Source organism: Eublepharis macularius, chromosome 1 (genome assembly GCF_028583425.1).
Source record: "Eublepharis macularius isolate TG4126 chromosome 1, MPM_Emac_v1.0, whole genome shotgun sequence".
Taxonomy (NCBI): Eukaryota; Metazoa; Chordata; class Lepidosauria; order Squamata; family Eublepharidae; genus Eublepharis; species Eublepharis macularius.
Window position 1 is genome coordinate 49,185,221 of NC_072790.1, and position 17,127 is coordinate 49,202,347.

Consider the following 17,127-nt stretch of genomic DNA (forward strand, 5'->3'; position numbering starts at 1 on the left):
ATTTTGGTTTAATTGCCATGTTCAGGGAGGTGCGTCTTGGAAGGAATGGCGTAGAAGAAATTAAAAACCATCTGTTCTTTAAGAATGATCAGTGGAATTGGGAAAATATTCGAGAAAGTAAGTACCCTTTTACGTTTGAAAAATGTATGTTCATTTTTTGCTTTGAGTTAGCAATGAATTTACAATGGTCTCTTTTTATGGAAGCTTGTATCATATTTTTCTGCAAAAGTCAAGGCTTCACAACTTTCCAGCTGAGCTTCTGTAGAGTGTGGGACGATGTCACATACTCCTGAAATAAATCTCGTGTGTGCTTTCCGTATGTTTGAATACAAAGATGGAAATATGTGTAAAAATATAATTTTTTTCAATAGTAATTGCCTACAGTGCAGAGCTCCATGAGCACTTGATGCATTTCAGTGGCAGGGACAGCCAGGCACGTGCAGAGGGATGTAGAACTTCCCTCACTGTTAGCTTCCAGGGAGGAGTTCTGTAGATCTGCTTGGGCTTCCCGGCTGGTAAGGATGTCCTGGATTAGCTGGTTGGTTGGCGTTATTTTTTATGTAGGTATTTAAGGTTTAATGTTCTAAGTTTCTTAAATTATATGTCTGATGTAATGTGAAGACCAAATACCACTTAATATTTTTTTTTTTCAAAATCACTTTGATTTAACTGTAGCCTTACATATTCACTTGAATTTTGGACAGTTTGGCTGGGCCATCACTTTTTACAAGTTACTCAGACATTTGCAGTTCGGTGGTATAACAATGCTTTGCATTTATAAATCACTTAACTTGTGTTATATTGTAAACCTTATAATAGCCCTATAAAATATGCTGTTATTATTTTACCCCTATTGCAGTTGAGGCTGAGATGGTGTAGTTGGCTTAAAGCCACTCAGTGAACCAATGGCACCGGCAGTGGTCAGACCTCACTGATTGTAGCTCATTCTCTTAGCAGCGATGTTACATCAGCTTTAGAAAAGGAAATAAACTAATTAAATTATTAATAAGGTTCAAGCTTAATTTAAAACACGTTTATTAGTGGGATTCTTTCTAAAGAAATAAAGCTTGAAGGGTTTGTTCTAGTTCTGTTCAAACTGAATTTGTAGCAGTTTTGGTTTCAGTCCAGTAGCTGGCTTGGGAAATGCTTGAACCGCTCCAATTCACTGTGTCCTTTTTCATTTTTTTTCAGTTTTACAGTATTCTGTTTTTATTATATACGTATATTATTAACAGTACATTAAAAAGTATGTCAATCTAGCCATAAGAGAGGGGAAAGAATTTTTTTAAACAATCACCCAGTATTAACAGGCTAAAGCAAGATATACATTTGCTAACAACCAAAGGTATACAGTTACACCTATTTGAGCCAAAAAGGTTCTCCATTGAGTTTTCTCTCTTTGTAAATATGTCACTTTGATCATAATTTTTTTTCTTTAATTTTATCAACCCAATCCTGCATGTGCAGCTGTGTTGCTTTCTTCCAGTGTTTGGCAAATGCCATTTTAACTGCTGTAATGAAGAGTAAAAAGAAAACTTGAAGGTTCTTTGGAATAAGTATATGATTATTTCATAGCATTACCTCTGGCAAATTGGAATATCAGTACTAAGGCCAGTTTTGAGATTTTCTGCTATAGTATTTAAATACCCACCTCATGTGGGCCCTGCCACTGCATATGAACAAAAAACCCCGCTTCTGATTCTTTGCAAAACTGGCACCTACTGGTACAAAAGCTGGACATTTTAGCTTTTGGGGGGGGGGGGGTGTTAAGATAGTCGATCAGTGACACTAAGCAAGTTTTCTTCAAACTGAAGACAAGCTGTAAATGATGAACCATAAGAAAAAATATAATGTCATACTTGTCCTGTCATAAGGCTGTTTTCCATCTAAAACAAAAAGTTGTACACTCTTTATTGTATTTAATTAATAAATTATAAAGTCTGGACTAGAGATGGGCATGAAACGAAATACGGGAAGGTCTTGTTTAGTTTGGCTGTGAGCATGAAGGGGCCCGTTCTGGGTTCCCTCGAACCGGCTCAAATTCCCTGGGTTCCCTCGAATTCGGCCAATTCATGGTTCATGTTCTGTGGAAATGAAGGAGTCTCGAACCACGTGGTTCGTTTTTTTCCCCGTTCCGTGCCCATGTCTAGTCTGGACATACTATCTTTTCCTGCTTCAGTCAAGTGTTATTAAAATTCAGAACAGCTTCTCAAATTTGACATCCTCAAAATATTTTCAGGCATTATTGGGGTTACAATTAGGATTTCCAAAATGGACTGCAGTTCAGGGATTGTTTAAAAAAAGAAATCCAAACTTTCTCGCTCACTCAGCAGTCACCCTACTGCTTCCAGAGTGTGTCTTCCTAGTTTCCTTACACTTCTGAGTATACAAGCTGGGAGTCTGCCATGTTCTGCACTGCTTTGGACCTTGAAGGCTGTGATGAAATGTCCTGTTCAATTTTGTATTGAGGTCAATGAATTTTGTTTTAATACATGTCTTTCCCAATTTTTTTTAGCTGCTGCACCAGTTGTACCTGAGCTCAGTAGTGACGTAGATAGCAGCAATTTTGATGACATCGAAGATGATAAAGGAGATGTTGAAACATTTCCAATCCCCAAAGCCTTTGTTGGAAATCAGCTACCTTTTATAGGATTTACCTACTATAGAGAGAACTTGTACGTGATACATTTCTAAAATTGTCATTGTAATGCTTCTGTCAATAATGAATTCTATCAAAATATTTAGACCTTTGTTGTGCTCACTAGTGCAGTTACATATGGGTATTGTGCATGCACAGGCCTGCTGCAGAAGGAACTTCTAGAGCTCTTAAAGTGATTTGTGTGCTTCCGACCCCACTCTCCACACCCGAGTTTCCCGCCTTTTTCGAGGCATGATGAGGTAGGGGGCAGGGAGCTGCATCCTTCAGTTTGTTCTCTGCTGCTGCAGAAAGTTGATGCTGATTCCTGAGATTTTTTTTGGCTTTTCCATGTTTCCCTTCTTTGAGGGAAAATATAAACCTAAAGTAGGGCTTCCAGATCCCCTTATCCTCCAGGTGGGAGTGGGGGGATCCAGCACTCACAACTGTGCCATTCTGGGAGTTCTCCTTGCATGCCCCACACATGCATGATGGCATTACTTCCTGAAAATGACATCCTTGCGCAGGTGCAGCACATGCCTGCTTCACAGTGGGCCGATTCGGGCCCCAGCTGGGCCTGATTTGGCTCACTGCGAAGTATGGGAGTGCTCGTGGGGTGGCGTGATGTTGTCACTCCAAGGAAGTGATGTCATCATGCCATCCCAGAAGCCCACACCTTTCCCCTCTGCCGGCCAGGTGAGTCATGGCAGGGGACAGAGGGTGGAAGAGGGGGATCCCCTACCCGCACAGGGGGACCTGGGAACCCTGACCAGAATTCCTCTGTGCTGTTCTCTGTTTTCTTCCTCATGTCATTCTTGAGACTGAGGAGAATGTTTTTCTCTTTAAAGAAGAAATATGTAGATGTTTTTAACTTTCGTTGACTGTGACATTATAATGGCCTGGCAGACAACCATTTTTTTTTGGTCTTATCTGCCTGGAGAATCTCAGTGGAGCTGGCTGGTTCTATCTTGAGTGTACCCCAAAGATATGATTGGTAGAGCAGAGCACTCTTTGTGAAAGGCTTTGGCTGCAGCCAACCTGATTTTCAGTACTTCTCTCCCACCTGGTTGGTCCAAGGGTCTGGCTGTCTGTATACCCCAGAAGCTTGGACAAATAGATCTTCTGATTCAGTTTGGCTTTTTTCTGAAGGGCTTTTGGCTGCATACCTGTCTGGCTAAAGGCATTCCTTCACTTTTTGGGGTTGCCTTAGTTCTGAGGTTGGGAGCCGTCAGTTCCAGTGAGATGCAGTCTGTTGTCAGCCATTTGGAACTTCCTTTAGGCCAACTTATAAAGGCTCATGCAGTGACAGAGAAGACTGAGTTCCATATTGGTCAATGGGTCCAAGGCTCAGTGCAGCCCCTTTCACAGACTGCTGCCAAATTACAAATGATGTTGTGGTAGAAAAGCAGCTTTGGTTTCATTGGCTGTCTATGCTCAGCTTATAGTTAACTCTGTGGTTAACACAAGAATAGTTCAGCCTTGGAGATGGAGAAATATCTGCTAGAGACACCAATCAAAGAGTTTATGACTGAGCATAGAAATAGTCTAAATCAAGCAATAACAATTCAAGAGATTAACTTTGCCATCAAAAAACTAAAGGCAGTGAAGGCTCCAGGTCTGGATGGGGTTGATGGTTGCCTATTATAAATGCTTTGAGGATATATTAGCTATACCCCTACAAAAAGTGATGAAGGAAATACAAGACAGGAAGATCCTAGCATGGACATGACAAGAGACAAATATAACTTTAATACATAAAGAGGGGAACGATCTGTTAATACCACAATCATACAGACCCATCTCTTTACTTAATATGGATTATAAGATATTTACAACAGTAATAGTGGAAAGAGTAAGAAGATGCATCTCAGAAGTAATTCATGAAGATCAAACAGGCTTTGTCCTGAAGACATACATGAAAGACATCAGATATCTCCTCAATGCAATTGAATATTCAAAAAGAAAAGGTGAAAAAACTGCATTTATGTTTCTAGATGCTGAAAAAGCATTCAACAATGTGTGTTGGAAATTTCTTATCAAAGCACTGCAAAGAATGAATTGTATGATTGAGTTCTTGAATTGGATGCAAAGTATCTACACCAACCAACAAGCCACAATCCTAGTTAATGGTTCGTTTATGGAAAAAAATTGAAATAACAAAAGGAGCACGACAGGGATGCCCAATATTACTATTACTGTTCATTATGGCCTTGGAAATTCTTGCAGTGAGAATCAGGCAAGACAGTAGAACCAATGGAGTAAGGAGGGGAAAGAGATATATAAAATGAAAAGCTATGCAGACAATGTGGTTATATCAGTGACAAATCCAAATAACTCTTTGACTGATGTTATGGAAAAATATTTGGACAGTACTCTGAATATAAGTAGAACAAAAAGAAAACAAAGATAATACTACTTTCAACAACAACAGAGGAACGAGAAGAGACTGGAAAAATAACGGACTGTGCTATCACTACAAAGCCTGTAAAATACCTAGGAATAAATGTATAAAATGAGAACCTGTATAAAGATAATTATCAAAAAGTGTGGACAAGCATTACTGAAGATTTGCAAAGATGGGGAAAATTGAATATTTCATGGCGAGGAAGAATTTCTGCTGTTAAAATGAATATAAAACCAAAATTGAATTTCCTGTTTCAAATGGTCCCAATTCATACAGAACAAAAGACTTTAAACAAGTGGCAGAAAGTAATAAACGATTTCATATGGAAAGGGAAGAAACCAAGAATAAAATTTAAAGTATTACAGGATGACAAAAAACGAGGATTGGAAGTACTGAATATTAAACTGTACTGCCAGGTGACATTGGTTTGGATAACCAATTGGATTATAAATCTGAGTAGAAGACGCATCAAATTGGAGACAACTGATGCTAAACAGGGCATTCATAATTATTTATGGCTTAAGAAATCACTAAAGTCCATTCAGGACGGGGTCCATATACTAAGAGACAGACTATTTAAAATATGGTTTCAATGCAGAAATAGATTGAGCCCATCAATCTCGCCACTGATGTTGTGTATAAATGCTCACTGTGACGCCACCACCAGAAATAGAATTGATCAGTTCAGTTATGAATCTATGACAGACAAGCAAGGATATGTGAAAATTTGGCAAGAAATTCAAGCTCAAGGGAAAAATATTCCATGGTTGATGTATCACACAGGCTTACTCACTTCCTATGGCCTGTGTTGTTGTTGATGGCTTGCAAGACATACAGCACTTCATCTCTCATTCATCCCCTATGGTTGGTGAGGGCTGTAAGTGGTTCACCTGGAATTCCTCCCTTGCCATTTTCCTTTTAGATTGCTAATTAGCAGATCGTTATGATCCTTTTTACTTCCTCTTTTTAAGGGAGCATAACACACCTTTGACTACGTCGGAAGGGATAATAAACATTGGCAAGGTAGTAGATGGCCTCAATATATAATTGTGGCCAGTGTTAGGTAATCTCTGACTAGACTGCTTCTGACTAGCCTAGTTGTTTTCTTCAGAGGCATCCATTTCTTGGGTTTGCTACCTAGGTTAAGGATATTTGGGATAGACTGCTTACCTTGTGGACTGTGAATTGACCAGTTCAGGCAGACGGTGCGCTGATTAGGAGGAACATGCTCAGTAGCTGCAGGAGCCATTTCTTCTTTCCTTAAGAAATGGTGGCTCAAGGGTAGAACACAGGGTTTGCATGAAGAAGATACTTCATTCTATCCCAAGCAGTTCCAGCTAAAAGTTTATCTAGTAACAAACATGGGAGAAAAAGCCTTTACACTTACTTATGTCATCTAGGATGATTTACTCTGCATGAAAGAGTAAAAGATTTGGTGGTCTGCAGCCTTGTCAGTCACTCTTATGTTTCTTCCCTGTGGGAGCTTCTGGATGGAGATTATACCCATTTTCTTGAATACTCTCCTTTGCTTATTCCCATGGTTTCCTAAAATCAGCTGCCCTTCTGAGGGCAGAAAGACGGGAGGAATTTTGTAAAATAAATAAATAATGAAACTCTTCCCCCCCCCCCATCTTTGTGTGTTTACGTTATTTAGCCTAAGGTCTGTGGCTGTTTTTTCTGGCTAGCAACGGCTGAATCTTATGTCACCACAGGCTATAGCTAAGGAGGAGTGTATATTGCTTCCTACTCTAGAATAAGTAGATTTTTGAACCTGGTAAGCAATGTCCCACCATTCTGGAGGATTAACAATGTTAGCGTTCCTATGCCCTAGCGTAGATTTACCTCCCAAAAGATGTGTCTCATTTACATGTTTCATGACACTTCCCTATGCTATTGTTTCCAGCTCTTTCTGACATCTCCAAAAAACTTCTCACATACCTTTAGATGCAAGGCACACTGTTTTTATTTACTAATGACCTGTATGGCTTTTTATTGCTTATTCGGGCTCCAGGAAAGTCCTGTCACTGTTTGCACCCAAACTTCCCTAATGTCTTGGTATGTGTTTTTCCCACTCCATCTTGAGCGGATCGATGTTCTACTTCTTTCTTTCTTTCTCCTCATTCCTTCAGAGTTTTTCCCTGCATCATTTCTGCAGTATATTTCATTTGGGACATTGGTAGAATAGACCCCTGTCCCTTTGTAGTGCCTCTTAGATGTATAAGAATCTAATCAGTTTCAATCTTGGATGGCTATTTATATAGTTTTTATATACATAAATATGGGTGACAGTTTTTAACCATTATGCCAAGCTATGACGTGTTACACCCTCCATCCAAGTTAGCTCATCAGGCTCCTATGTGGAACTGCACTGTGACCATAATGATAAAACCGGGGTTACATGTATCTGTAAGTGTTCAGTGAGTGGTCACTAGTGCAGTCTCACATCCCTTCCTCTTGTCCCACTGTGAGTTCTTTCCTGGTAATTCTACTGGTTCCATAGCACTGAGTTGAAGGATATGACTTCCTGCCCCTTCTTTGTGCCTTGGAAAGGTGGGGAACTCAGATGTGGGGAGGGGAGGCAATGAGTGCACAAATTACTTAAAGCACTCTACAAGTTTCTTCTCTGGCAGGCCTGAGCATGTGCAGTAAACCATGAGTGACTGCACTGGTGACTAGAGACAAACAACAGTTCCAGGTAAGTGCAACCATTTTTTTTTCAGAGTTAAATGTTCTAATTTTGTAATTTTCATAAATATTGTATTCAATACAAGTATTTAGTGTTTTGCGCGGTGGGGGCGGGAGGGAAGAAAGGAAATACAAGTAGAAAAATATGTTGTGATAGAAGCATTTAATTTTCTGGCTGTGTATAGTGAACCTGCATTACTGCACGTGAATGAAATGTTAATGTTAAACTTGCATAGGCATTCCAACTATAAACTATGTGTAGATTTGAAAGAAAGCTCTTAAATTCTTTCTCCTTCAGCCAAAAGATCTTGGATTCACTTGAAAATGAAGCGCAAACTGAATAAGACTGCCATCATTCTGAGAATAGTCTAGTGTGGATTAAAACTTGAGATGGTTGATTAAAATGAGTTGATTGGCATGGGTGCAAGAGTTTTTGAAAACTTGAGTTGTTTTCAACAGGTTGCTAAGTGACTCTTCTCAGACCTGTAAGGAAAATGAATCCTGTAGGAAAAATGAGGTAAGTAAGTACACTATTTTTATTAAGTGTTAATTATTCTTAGAATACTAAATCCTTGCATTATAGAGCCATGTATTCCCGTTTAAATGGTTAGCATTTGTTGTACAAATTTACGGTTATCTATGAATAAGCCCCATTAAAGTGAAAGAGACCACTGGCCATTAGGTGACTATGTTTTTGCAGAATACTTCTTTGGAAACTTTAATGCAGGCAATTCTACAGTACTAAGAAGATATGAATAGGGAGGTGTTTGTTAAAAAAAATAAAATCATTGACCTGTTTGTTTGGTTTGTTTTTACAGGACAGTGAAGAGGTGAGCACATTATTTTTTTTTAACTGTGAAAGATGAAAATGTTATTCTTTCACTATATAGCAGTGGTTCAGTAATCTGTTCTCGTTTATTTTTGACAGTAGCAGTCTTTCTTGAACATAGGCCTAGTCTTTAAAAAGTCAGTCAGTGGTTATACATGAAGTGATATGTACATGAGAGCCATCACTGGACAAGTAATATTTATCCAGTTTTGTGGTAGTGCCAAGTATTTTAAATAAAAAATAGTATTTAAAATTATCAATGTGTCAAAGTTACCAACATGAGAAAAACAGTGCTGGATCAGACAAAAAGTCCATCTATTCTAGCTTCCTGTTTCCCTAGTAGCCAGCCCTCAAATGTCCCTGGAAGTCTTACAAGCTGGGCACTGCTTGTTCTTGTCCCTTAGCAACTTGTATTCAGAGTTGTCTTACATCCCGACATGAAGCATTGAACTCATTATAGTAGTAGTATTTTATGACTGAGAGGTCCGACATTGGTGGATCTGTCAGTCACTAATAGATTTGTCTAGTCTTTTTTTAAAAGCAAGCTGCTGTTGCATCTTGTGGCAGTAAGATCTGTCAGATAATTGTGTTATTTACTTACGTTTTTATGTAACACCTTTCTTCAGGGACTCAACAGACAGAAAAATACAATAAAGTCACAGTGACACAGATAAACCATGTATCATCAGACACCCTAAACAGCATTTTCAGAAAACAGTTCACAAAGTAGCAGCGGCCTCAACTAAGTCCTCGAGATGGCCTTCAAGCCTTCCTAAAAATAGGCAATGAAGATGCCCTTCACACCTTTTCTGGAAGGCTATTTTCAGTCCAGCAACTGAAAAGTCCCTAGAACAAATTGAAGAACAATGCATAGACTTATAAAAGAACACCGGAGTAGGCATAAATGAGTGTAATTGGTACACAGGGTCATATATAGAGATGCAGCCCCCATTTGTTTAAATTTTTTAAAAAAAACATTTTCATTTATCTGTCCTGAATCTATTGCTCATCACCAGTTTCATTGTGTGCCCTACTATCTAAGATGGCTTCTTAGTCTCATGCAAAGTTACCTATCGCAATCAGCTTGGACTAGAATAATTCTACATAAGATTGCACTGTTGGATGCCATTCATGGTACCTTGTGGTGGCAAATTTAAGGTTGGAGAGAAGATGTATACAGCTTTCACAGAAATTTTAAGGAAGGTAATTGTTGAATTTTACCAGTAACTATGGTGCAGAATTTGAATTATATTCTGAAATTGGTCTGTTGGTTTCAGGGGGGAGATAAGCTTACTTATATGTGGGATTCATTTCACCCATTAAAGTTTTCATAGTTTGGTAACAAATGCGAATCTGGAATTGTAATGCCACATATTGTAGATACTTGAGGCAATTTGCAGAATTTGTAAAGTTTTGCAACTTTTTAACTGCTATATTTTGAAATGCCTTATGCAATGCAAGACAGATTGGAAAGTTAAAAACATCGTTATAATATGGTTTACATCCAAGAATTCCGTTCCAACTAGACAAAGACTTCCTCCAGTAATAGAAAAGAATCCTTGGATTCAACCCTTGCGTGTCAGTGGATTTCATTTTACTCTGTATATCCACAGAGTTAAACTACTTATAATATACTATGCTGTTCTAGGTATTTTCATCACTCATCTACGGAAAAGGAAATAGCAAATAATTTTTAGTTCTAGATAATAGGTTTTAGACTTCTTGTATTTATCTAAGTAATTTTCCATTCAATGAGCACTTAATATCCTGACTCTTCCTTTTCCAGTTTACACAATTTCAGAAAAAAGTAAACAAGTTAGAAGATCAACTTCGTAATGAAGTCCAGATCAAAGATGAGCTGGAGCAGAAATGCCGGTAATCGTTTTTCCTCCCCCTCCCCATTAATGAGTAGTTTTTCAAGAAGCGTATAGCAGAACATCAAATAAGGAATGATGTCTGCATCAAGAGCCATATAATACCAAGAGGCAGCCTATATTTAAGACATTTTGGTTACCTCATGATTTTGAAAATTTCCTGGCCTCAGACTACTCATATTCAAATCCCCATCTCTCTTCAGTATAACTTACCTGTGCTCTGGAACACATATATCTTGCACTGGGAAGAAAGGGATGATTGGAGAGACTACAGGTGTCAGCACTATAGCCTCCCAACTTCCGCTGATGGCCTGTTGCCTTGCCAGCATGTGTGTGGGTGCTCCTGTGCCCATGTTACATGTTGGTCAAGAATCTTGCTTTTAAAAAAAAGTCTGTATATGAAACAATTTTAAAAGCTTTGTGTTTGCTCGGTTCTTTATTTAAACAGGGCTTATATAAGGGATGTATTTTAGTCATATCCCTTGCTTTCATTTTTCGATATATGAAACTCCTTCATTGTTTTATCCCTCAGTTAGCTTTTGCATGATTGCCATATCCTGTAACTTACAGATCCAACATGGAGTTGTTAGGGTATTTAGAGAATTTTCAATTATTCTTTTGTGGTCTCTGCATCATATTGATAGGCTTTATGCCTGCACAGAGCAGCAGCTTGGAAGCTTCTACAGTTAGTTTTAAGATGCAAAAAAATCCTTCAGAAAAGTAGCTCAGACTATGTATGACCACAGTGAAGGAATCGTGCCACATATTACTTAACAGTTGCTAACAGGAACAGAGGTAGTTTGCTATAAAAGATTTACAATAGAAACACTGGAATTAATTTTTCTCAACTTATTTGGTACTTTTCTCCTAATACGTACTTCAATACTTCCGTAGAACTATTAATAATCGCTTAGAGAAGATAATGAAAGAATTGGATGAGGAGGTAAGCTAGTATTTTTTATTTACTCCATTATCTTATTTTCTCCCTTGTGTTTTGATTATTTTGTTTTCAAGATAATGCTAGTGTTGTCAACACTGAAATATTTATGGTAATAGCAAATAGTAAATAGAATAAAAATGGGACTATTGCAGATATTTGTGAGAAGAATGTGAGATGTTTTGCTTGTCAGTTTTTGAATAAGTATGCAGTTCTTATGATTTTTCAGAATGATACATTGGGTTAATACCAGAAGTTTACTTGTTGAATTTACCTTTCTTTAAGTAGCTCTGAGCAACTTGCAGGTTTTTCAGTTTCTCATGCTATCTGGCATCTAGTGAGATTCATAGCTGTGCAGGGATTTGACTTAGTTTCCCCCCCGCATCCCAAACTAACTGAAATCCTAAGCAGAGTTGCTCCAGTCTAAGCCCACTGATTTCAATCGACTGAGACTAGAGCAACTCTCCTTAAGATTTCACTGTAAATCAGTGCATCACCTGATACTTTATTACAACACTGCTCAAGTACTTCTCCCATTCCAGATTTTCCCTTGGCAGTAGAGATGGGCACGAAACAGGGAAAAAACGAACCCTTTGTGGTTCGTCGCATTCCATGAAACACGAACTTTCAAAAAATCGTCCTGTTTTGCAAAACGATTTGTTAGGTTCGTGAGTCGTCAGATCCTGGGGCCATACAACGGCCCCCTTCATACCCAGAAATGCCATACTCACAGGGAGACTTCAGCAGGCTCTCCTCCAGCCACGCTCCAAGTAGCTCTCTTCAGGCTCTCTTTACTGACTTTTCCCTCCCATCCTCCTGGCCACCTGCTTTCTGCCGCTACTGGAAGAAAAGTCAAGTGGAGCGGAACTGCTTGGGTTTTCCTCTCTTCAGGTGCTCTTTGCTGACTTCCCGCCCTCTCATCCTCCCGCTGCTCTGACATGTCCTCCCCCCCGCCTCCAAGTTCTCGAAGGAAAAGCTGAGCAGAGCAGATCTGCTCAGGATCCGCTCCAAGGACCTTGGGTGCAGGGGTGGGTGGGAAGGCATGTCAGCAGGAGGATGGGAGGTAGAGAGTCAGGGAAGGGTTCCTGAAGCTGGCAAGCAGTGAGCAGCGGCAGAAGGAGCTATTGAGGCTGCTGCTGCCGCTACTCAAAAACAGAAAAGGGAAACAGAGAGGGGAAGGAGTCTCTGACTACAGTTCCCAGGTATACTTGCGCAGACCCGCATTGCTCAGCAATTGCTCAGGTTGGCAGAGAGAGCTGCATAGCAAGGTTATGTGGGCTAAGATTGGGGTTTCCACCGCAACAAAAGGCCTGCAGATATTCCGGACCTATGTTCCCTAGGGAATCAGTGGATTGGCGCCAGCCTGTCTGGCATCACAAAGCATTCACGAATTGAACAAATTGTCCCCCAGAGTCATAGATTTCGAGAAAAACGTGGCCCCATGAAACATATTTCCGCGATACACGAATCGGCCCCATTCGTCACGAAATTTGATTCGTATTTTGATTCGTGCCCATGTCTACTTGCTAGTCTGAAAGCAGGATTTGACTGTGGATCCAATCTTCCATTCAAATTGAGGAATAGGAATAGTGTCTCTGAAGGAAGAATTGCCCGTTGGTCAGGTCACCTCTGGACCATAGGAGAAATATTTTAATCATGAACTTTATTTATTTTCTACATTAGCCAATCCATTTAGGCTCACAGTGGTGTCACTGTACTCAACAGGGCACTGCTGCTAAATCCTCAGTCCCAATGTGCTGGAAGCCACATTTTTAAAGATAAAGTATCTGGTGGTGCTAAAGACACATTAGTCCTTATCCTAAGATACAAAAGGCAAACCGTATTGCCAACCACTCACTTTTTATCCCCGCACAGGCGTATTCCGCAGGGGTCAAGAAGTGAGTCATCGTCAATAGACTTACCTGGCCACAAGAGCCCAGAGACAGAGTCCACACCCACGGACTCAGCTGTGGCGTGGGGAAGATGTGCCGGCTGGAGCAACCAGCAGAGCCATGCCAGACCCTCCTGGGCCTCGGCTGCTGGCCTGGGTGCAGGGAGCAGATGTGCCAGGCTGAGTGGCCACCAAAGCAGCCAGTGAAACCGTGCTGGGGCCTCAGCTGCTGGCCTACACAGCGCCAGGGACAGCACAGGCCACCCTGAGGGTGGCAGCGGCTAAGAGAACAGCCAGCCACATCACACTATCATCCTCTGAGCTGTAGGTGCTGGCTCAAGCAGCAGCAGGGGCAGCGGGAGCCTCAGCATGGAGGGCCAAGCATGTAGCCAGGGCACTAGGTTGCTAGTAAAGAAATATAAGAGAGAAATGTAGCATGTTCATTAGGTTTCTAAGAAGACTTGAACTGAATGCCACTTCTTTTGGCTATATTTACCAGAAGCTAGATAAAGATGACCAAAAATAAATTCAGCTTTATAAGACTATGAAAGCTTTGTTGTTGATTTCAGCGTGTGTAGTGAATCCTAAATATGGTTGCTTTAAAGGCCACATATTGTGCCTAATGTTGTACTAAATTTGGATTAGATTTTTACCATTGATTTCCATTAAACACAATTATGAGGTTATTTTGCTGTTCTGAAATTTTGTGGTTGTTTGTAATTTACATAAGCACATCTGTTGAGCATATTTGTTGCAACCCAAATGAGAAACATTTTTGCATAATTGGTTAGATCAAGCCAGCCTTTCCCCTCAATCCCAGGCAAATTCCCCTCCTTAGTACAGTTCCCATCCCTCGTGGCTTTTGTTCATTCAAGTCCAGTGATCCCTAGCCTAGGCTTTTTGATGTTCAAAGGGAATCCCATCCTCCCCTTTTCACCATTGGAAAAAGCTGTTTGGATCTAGCCCAGTGCTTTCATTAAATGTAATGAGGTCTCGTTCTTTATCCATCTTCTTTAAAAAGAAATATGCCTTCTGCCCTTCAATACATATTTCTAGGTAACCTCAAGAAAGAATGTAGAGTCTGCACTGAGACAGCTGGAAAGGGAAAAAGCTCTTCTCCAGCATAAAAATGCAGAATACCAGCGGAAAGCTGAACATGAAGCAGATAAAAAACGCAATCTGGAAAACGATGGTACGTGGGTCAGGGTCTTGAGGCGTTTGTGAGAAGTGAACAGAATCCTTTTCCTGCTGCTAGGAATTTATTTTTTTAAAAAGCCATTGTTAAATAAGTATGATGAACTTAATAATTCAACATTTTTATTATAGTTAATAGTTTGAAAGACCAGCTTGAAGATTTGAAAAGGCGAAATCAGAACTCTCAGATATCAAACGAAAAAATCAACCAGCTACAAAGACAGGCAAGCTATATTTCTGTTTAACTAGTCTGTCCGACTTTGTTTTGAGTCTGTGTATTAAAATTGCCCTGTCAGTGACAGTTTGCAGCTCTGATGTCATTTTGGAAATGTTTTTTTAAAAAAATTGTTGATAATTCACTTGTCTGAAATGTTTTTTCATGGCTCAATAGCTGGATGAAGCCAATGCTTTGCTGCGTACCGAATCTGATACGGCAGCCAGGTTCAGAAAGAGCCAGACAGAGAGCACAAAGCAGATTCAGCAGCTGGAAGCTAATAACAGAGATCTGCAAGATAAAAACTGTGCACTGGAAAACGCTAAACTCAAACTTGAGAAGGACTTCCTCAACCTACAGTCTGCTCTAGAATCTGAAAGGAGAGATCGGACTAATGGGTCAGAGATTATCAGTGATCTGCAGGGTATGAAAACCATTTTGCTGGAATTTGCTTTGCACATTAGAAATAAGCAGTGTTGCTTGCATGCTGCTTTTGGAATTAGGAAATAGTTGTATAATTCACTATTTTTTCCATGTTTTAGCAATTATTCTGCCATTTTAAAAAAAATCACAGTTCATAGTATGCTAAATTTTAATAACTTGTGTAATAACGTTGGTCTCTTCCAATATTTTCTTAGGCCGAATATCTAGTTTGGAAGAAGAAGTAAAAAATGGGAAGAGTACATTAACTAAAACTGAAACAGAGAAAAGACAATTACAAGAAAGATTCACAGATCTGGAGAAGGTAAAGAAAAGTAAATGATATATAATAGCTTAATTTTGCAAATTACTGCCAATGCTATTGAGTTTCTGATTTTTGCATACCTCGATAGCCATATTTTCTGTTTTTAGAATTACATAAAATGTAACTAGTAAATTAATGGTGATGTTTTTCCATGAATATATCTGTCAGTTTAGTTTATGACATCTACACTGTCTTTAAACCATAAGCTGTTGCTAGGATGCATATTTGAAGCTTGCTGATGCTCACACTTCTGGAGGAATAGTAGATAGGCCACACTAGAGTATCTGTTGAGAGAGCAAGGCGGAATGTTCTTACTTGCAATTATCTGTAATCAAATGTATTTTTATCTGACAAGGCTTCTATTACTATGTGTTCCAATCTGCATACACCAGTTATGAGTGGTAATAGTTTATGCTACTTCTGTAATCTTCCAAGGCCCTTTCTTGTGGCATTTTCTTTCCTCAGACAGCTTTGACCAGAGACTAACAGAGAAATCCTAAACAAAGTTACTCCAGACTAAGCCCATTGAAATCAATGGGCTTAAACTAGAGTAACTCTTCCTAGAATTTCACTGTAAATTAAGGCTATAAGGAACTGTGGATACATTCGTGGAAATTCTAGTGGGCTTGAAAGTAACAGTTGATGAGAGTTGTAAATTAGTACAGTTGCAATCAGTTGGATGGAAGGAGCTGTCCACTGAAAGCTGAGAAACTGGGAGTCAATGAGGACATGGAATGAAATGTGGGAAGAGCTTAGAGGTTGCCCAGAGGTTGCTCAGTGCTAGCATTGCCCAGATTCCAAGCATAACAGCTAGTCTTACTAGAGGTTATGAAGAGTCAAATTATTTGCAGCTTTGAGGAATTTTTTCATGCAGTAACACAAAGTTCAGTTGCTCTCTGTTATGGGAGATCTATGACACTTTTAGTAGGTAGACAAATTAGAGTTTTAAATGTATGTTTATTACCTATTACAAGGTAGAAAATAGGATCAAACTAGAAATCTTAAACAGAGCTCCTCTTTTCCTCCTGACACTGGTCAGGTATTCCAATTAAAGCATAGATGTTTACTTTTAAAATATTTGTGGATTCAAACAGTTGCGTTCCTGTGTATTCCTTAACAGGAGAAGAGCAACATGGAAATAGATATGACATACAAGCTAAAAGTCATGCAGCAGAACTTGGAACAAGAAGAAGCTGAACATAAAGCAACAAAAGCTCGGCTAGCTGACAAGAATAAAATCTATGAGTCTATTGAGGAAGCAAAGTCTGAAGCAATGAAAGGTAAAGACATGATATATCACATACTCATAATTTTATTTATCATGTACATATCCCACCCTTTTTGAGATTTTTCTAAGAGAGAATGACTTAATCAAGGCTACTGTGTTGAGCAGGGATATGAACAGTTTGCCACATTTAAAAGAAACCTAGCCATATTGCCTCATTTAAAATTTAATCTCAGCCAGTGCAAATTTGTTGTGTTAAACTGATACGAACACTATTTGGCTTCATAGTTATACATCAGTGGTCAGCATCTAGGATGGGTAGATGTTATCGTCTGATGTAGGTAAGGTACAGACGTACTCAGGGCTGCGGCCATCGCTAAATGCTAATTCTAGAAGTCATCGGATTCTATAATTATGTAATGCTACCTCTTGAATTTTTCAAGGGGTATAAATTTAATCAGAGAAAATTAATGTGGATTGTATTTCAGATGTTT

At 39.4% G+C, this 17,127-nt stretch overlaps 1 protein-coding gene across 1 annotated transcript in view; it reads left to right on the forward strand.

Moving 5' to 3' along the window:
• ROCK2 (Rho associated coiled-coil containing protein kinase 2) overlaps window positions 1-17,127 on the forward strand; it is a 119,296-nt gene that overhangs the window by 62,096 nt on the left and 40,073 nt on the right. The window contains exons 8-17 of the mRNA XM_054969922.1: window positions 26-117; window positions 2,516-2,675; window positions 8,184-8,241; window positions 10,340-10,428; window positions 11,322-11,370; window positions 14,312-14,447; window positions 14,582-14,673; window positions 14,841-15,087; window positions 15,302-15,408; window positions 16,529-16,688. Of these exons, the coding sequence (XP_054825897.1) occupies window positions 26-117; window positions 2,516-2,675; window positions 8,184-8,241; window positions 10,340-10,428; window positions 11,322-11,370; window positions 14,312-14,447; window positions 14,582-14,673; window positions 14,841-15,087; window positions 15,302-15,408; window positions 16,529-16,688 (1,190 nt within the window). The remainder of the gene's footprint in view (window positions 1-25; window positions 118-2,515; window positions 2,676-8,183; window positions 8,242-10,339; window positions 10,429-11,321; window positions 11,371-14,311; window positions 14,448-14,581; window positions 14,674-14,840; window positions 15,088-15,301; window positions 15,409-16,528; window positions 16,689-17,127) is intronic.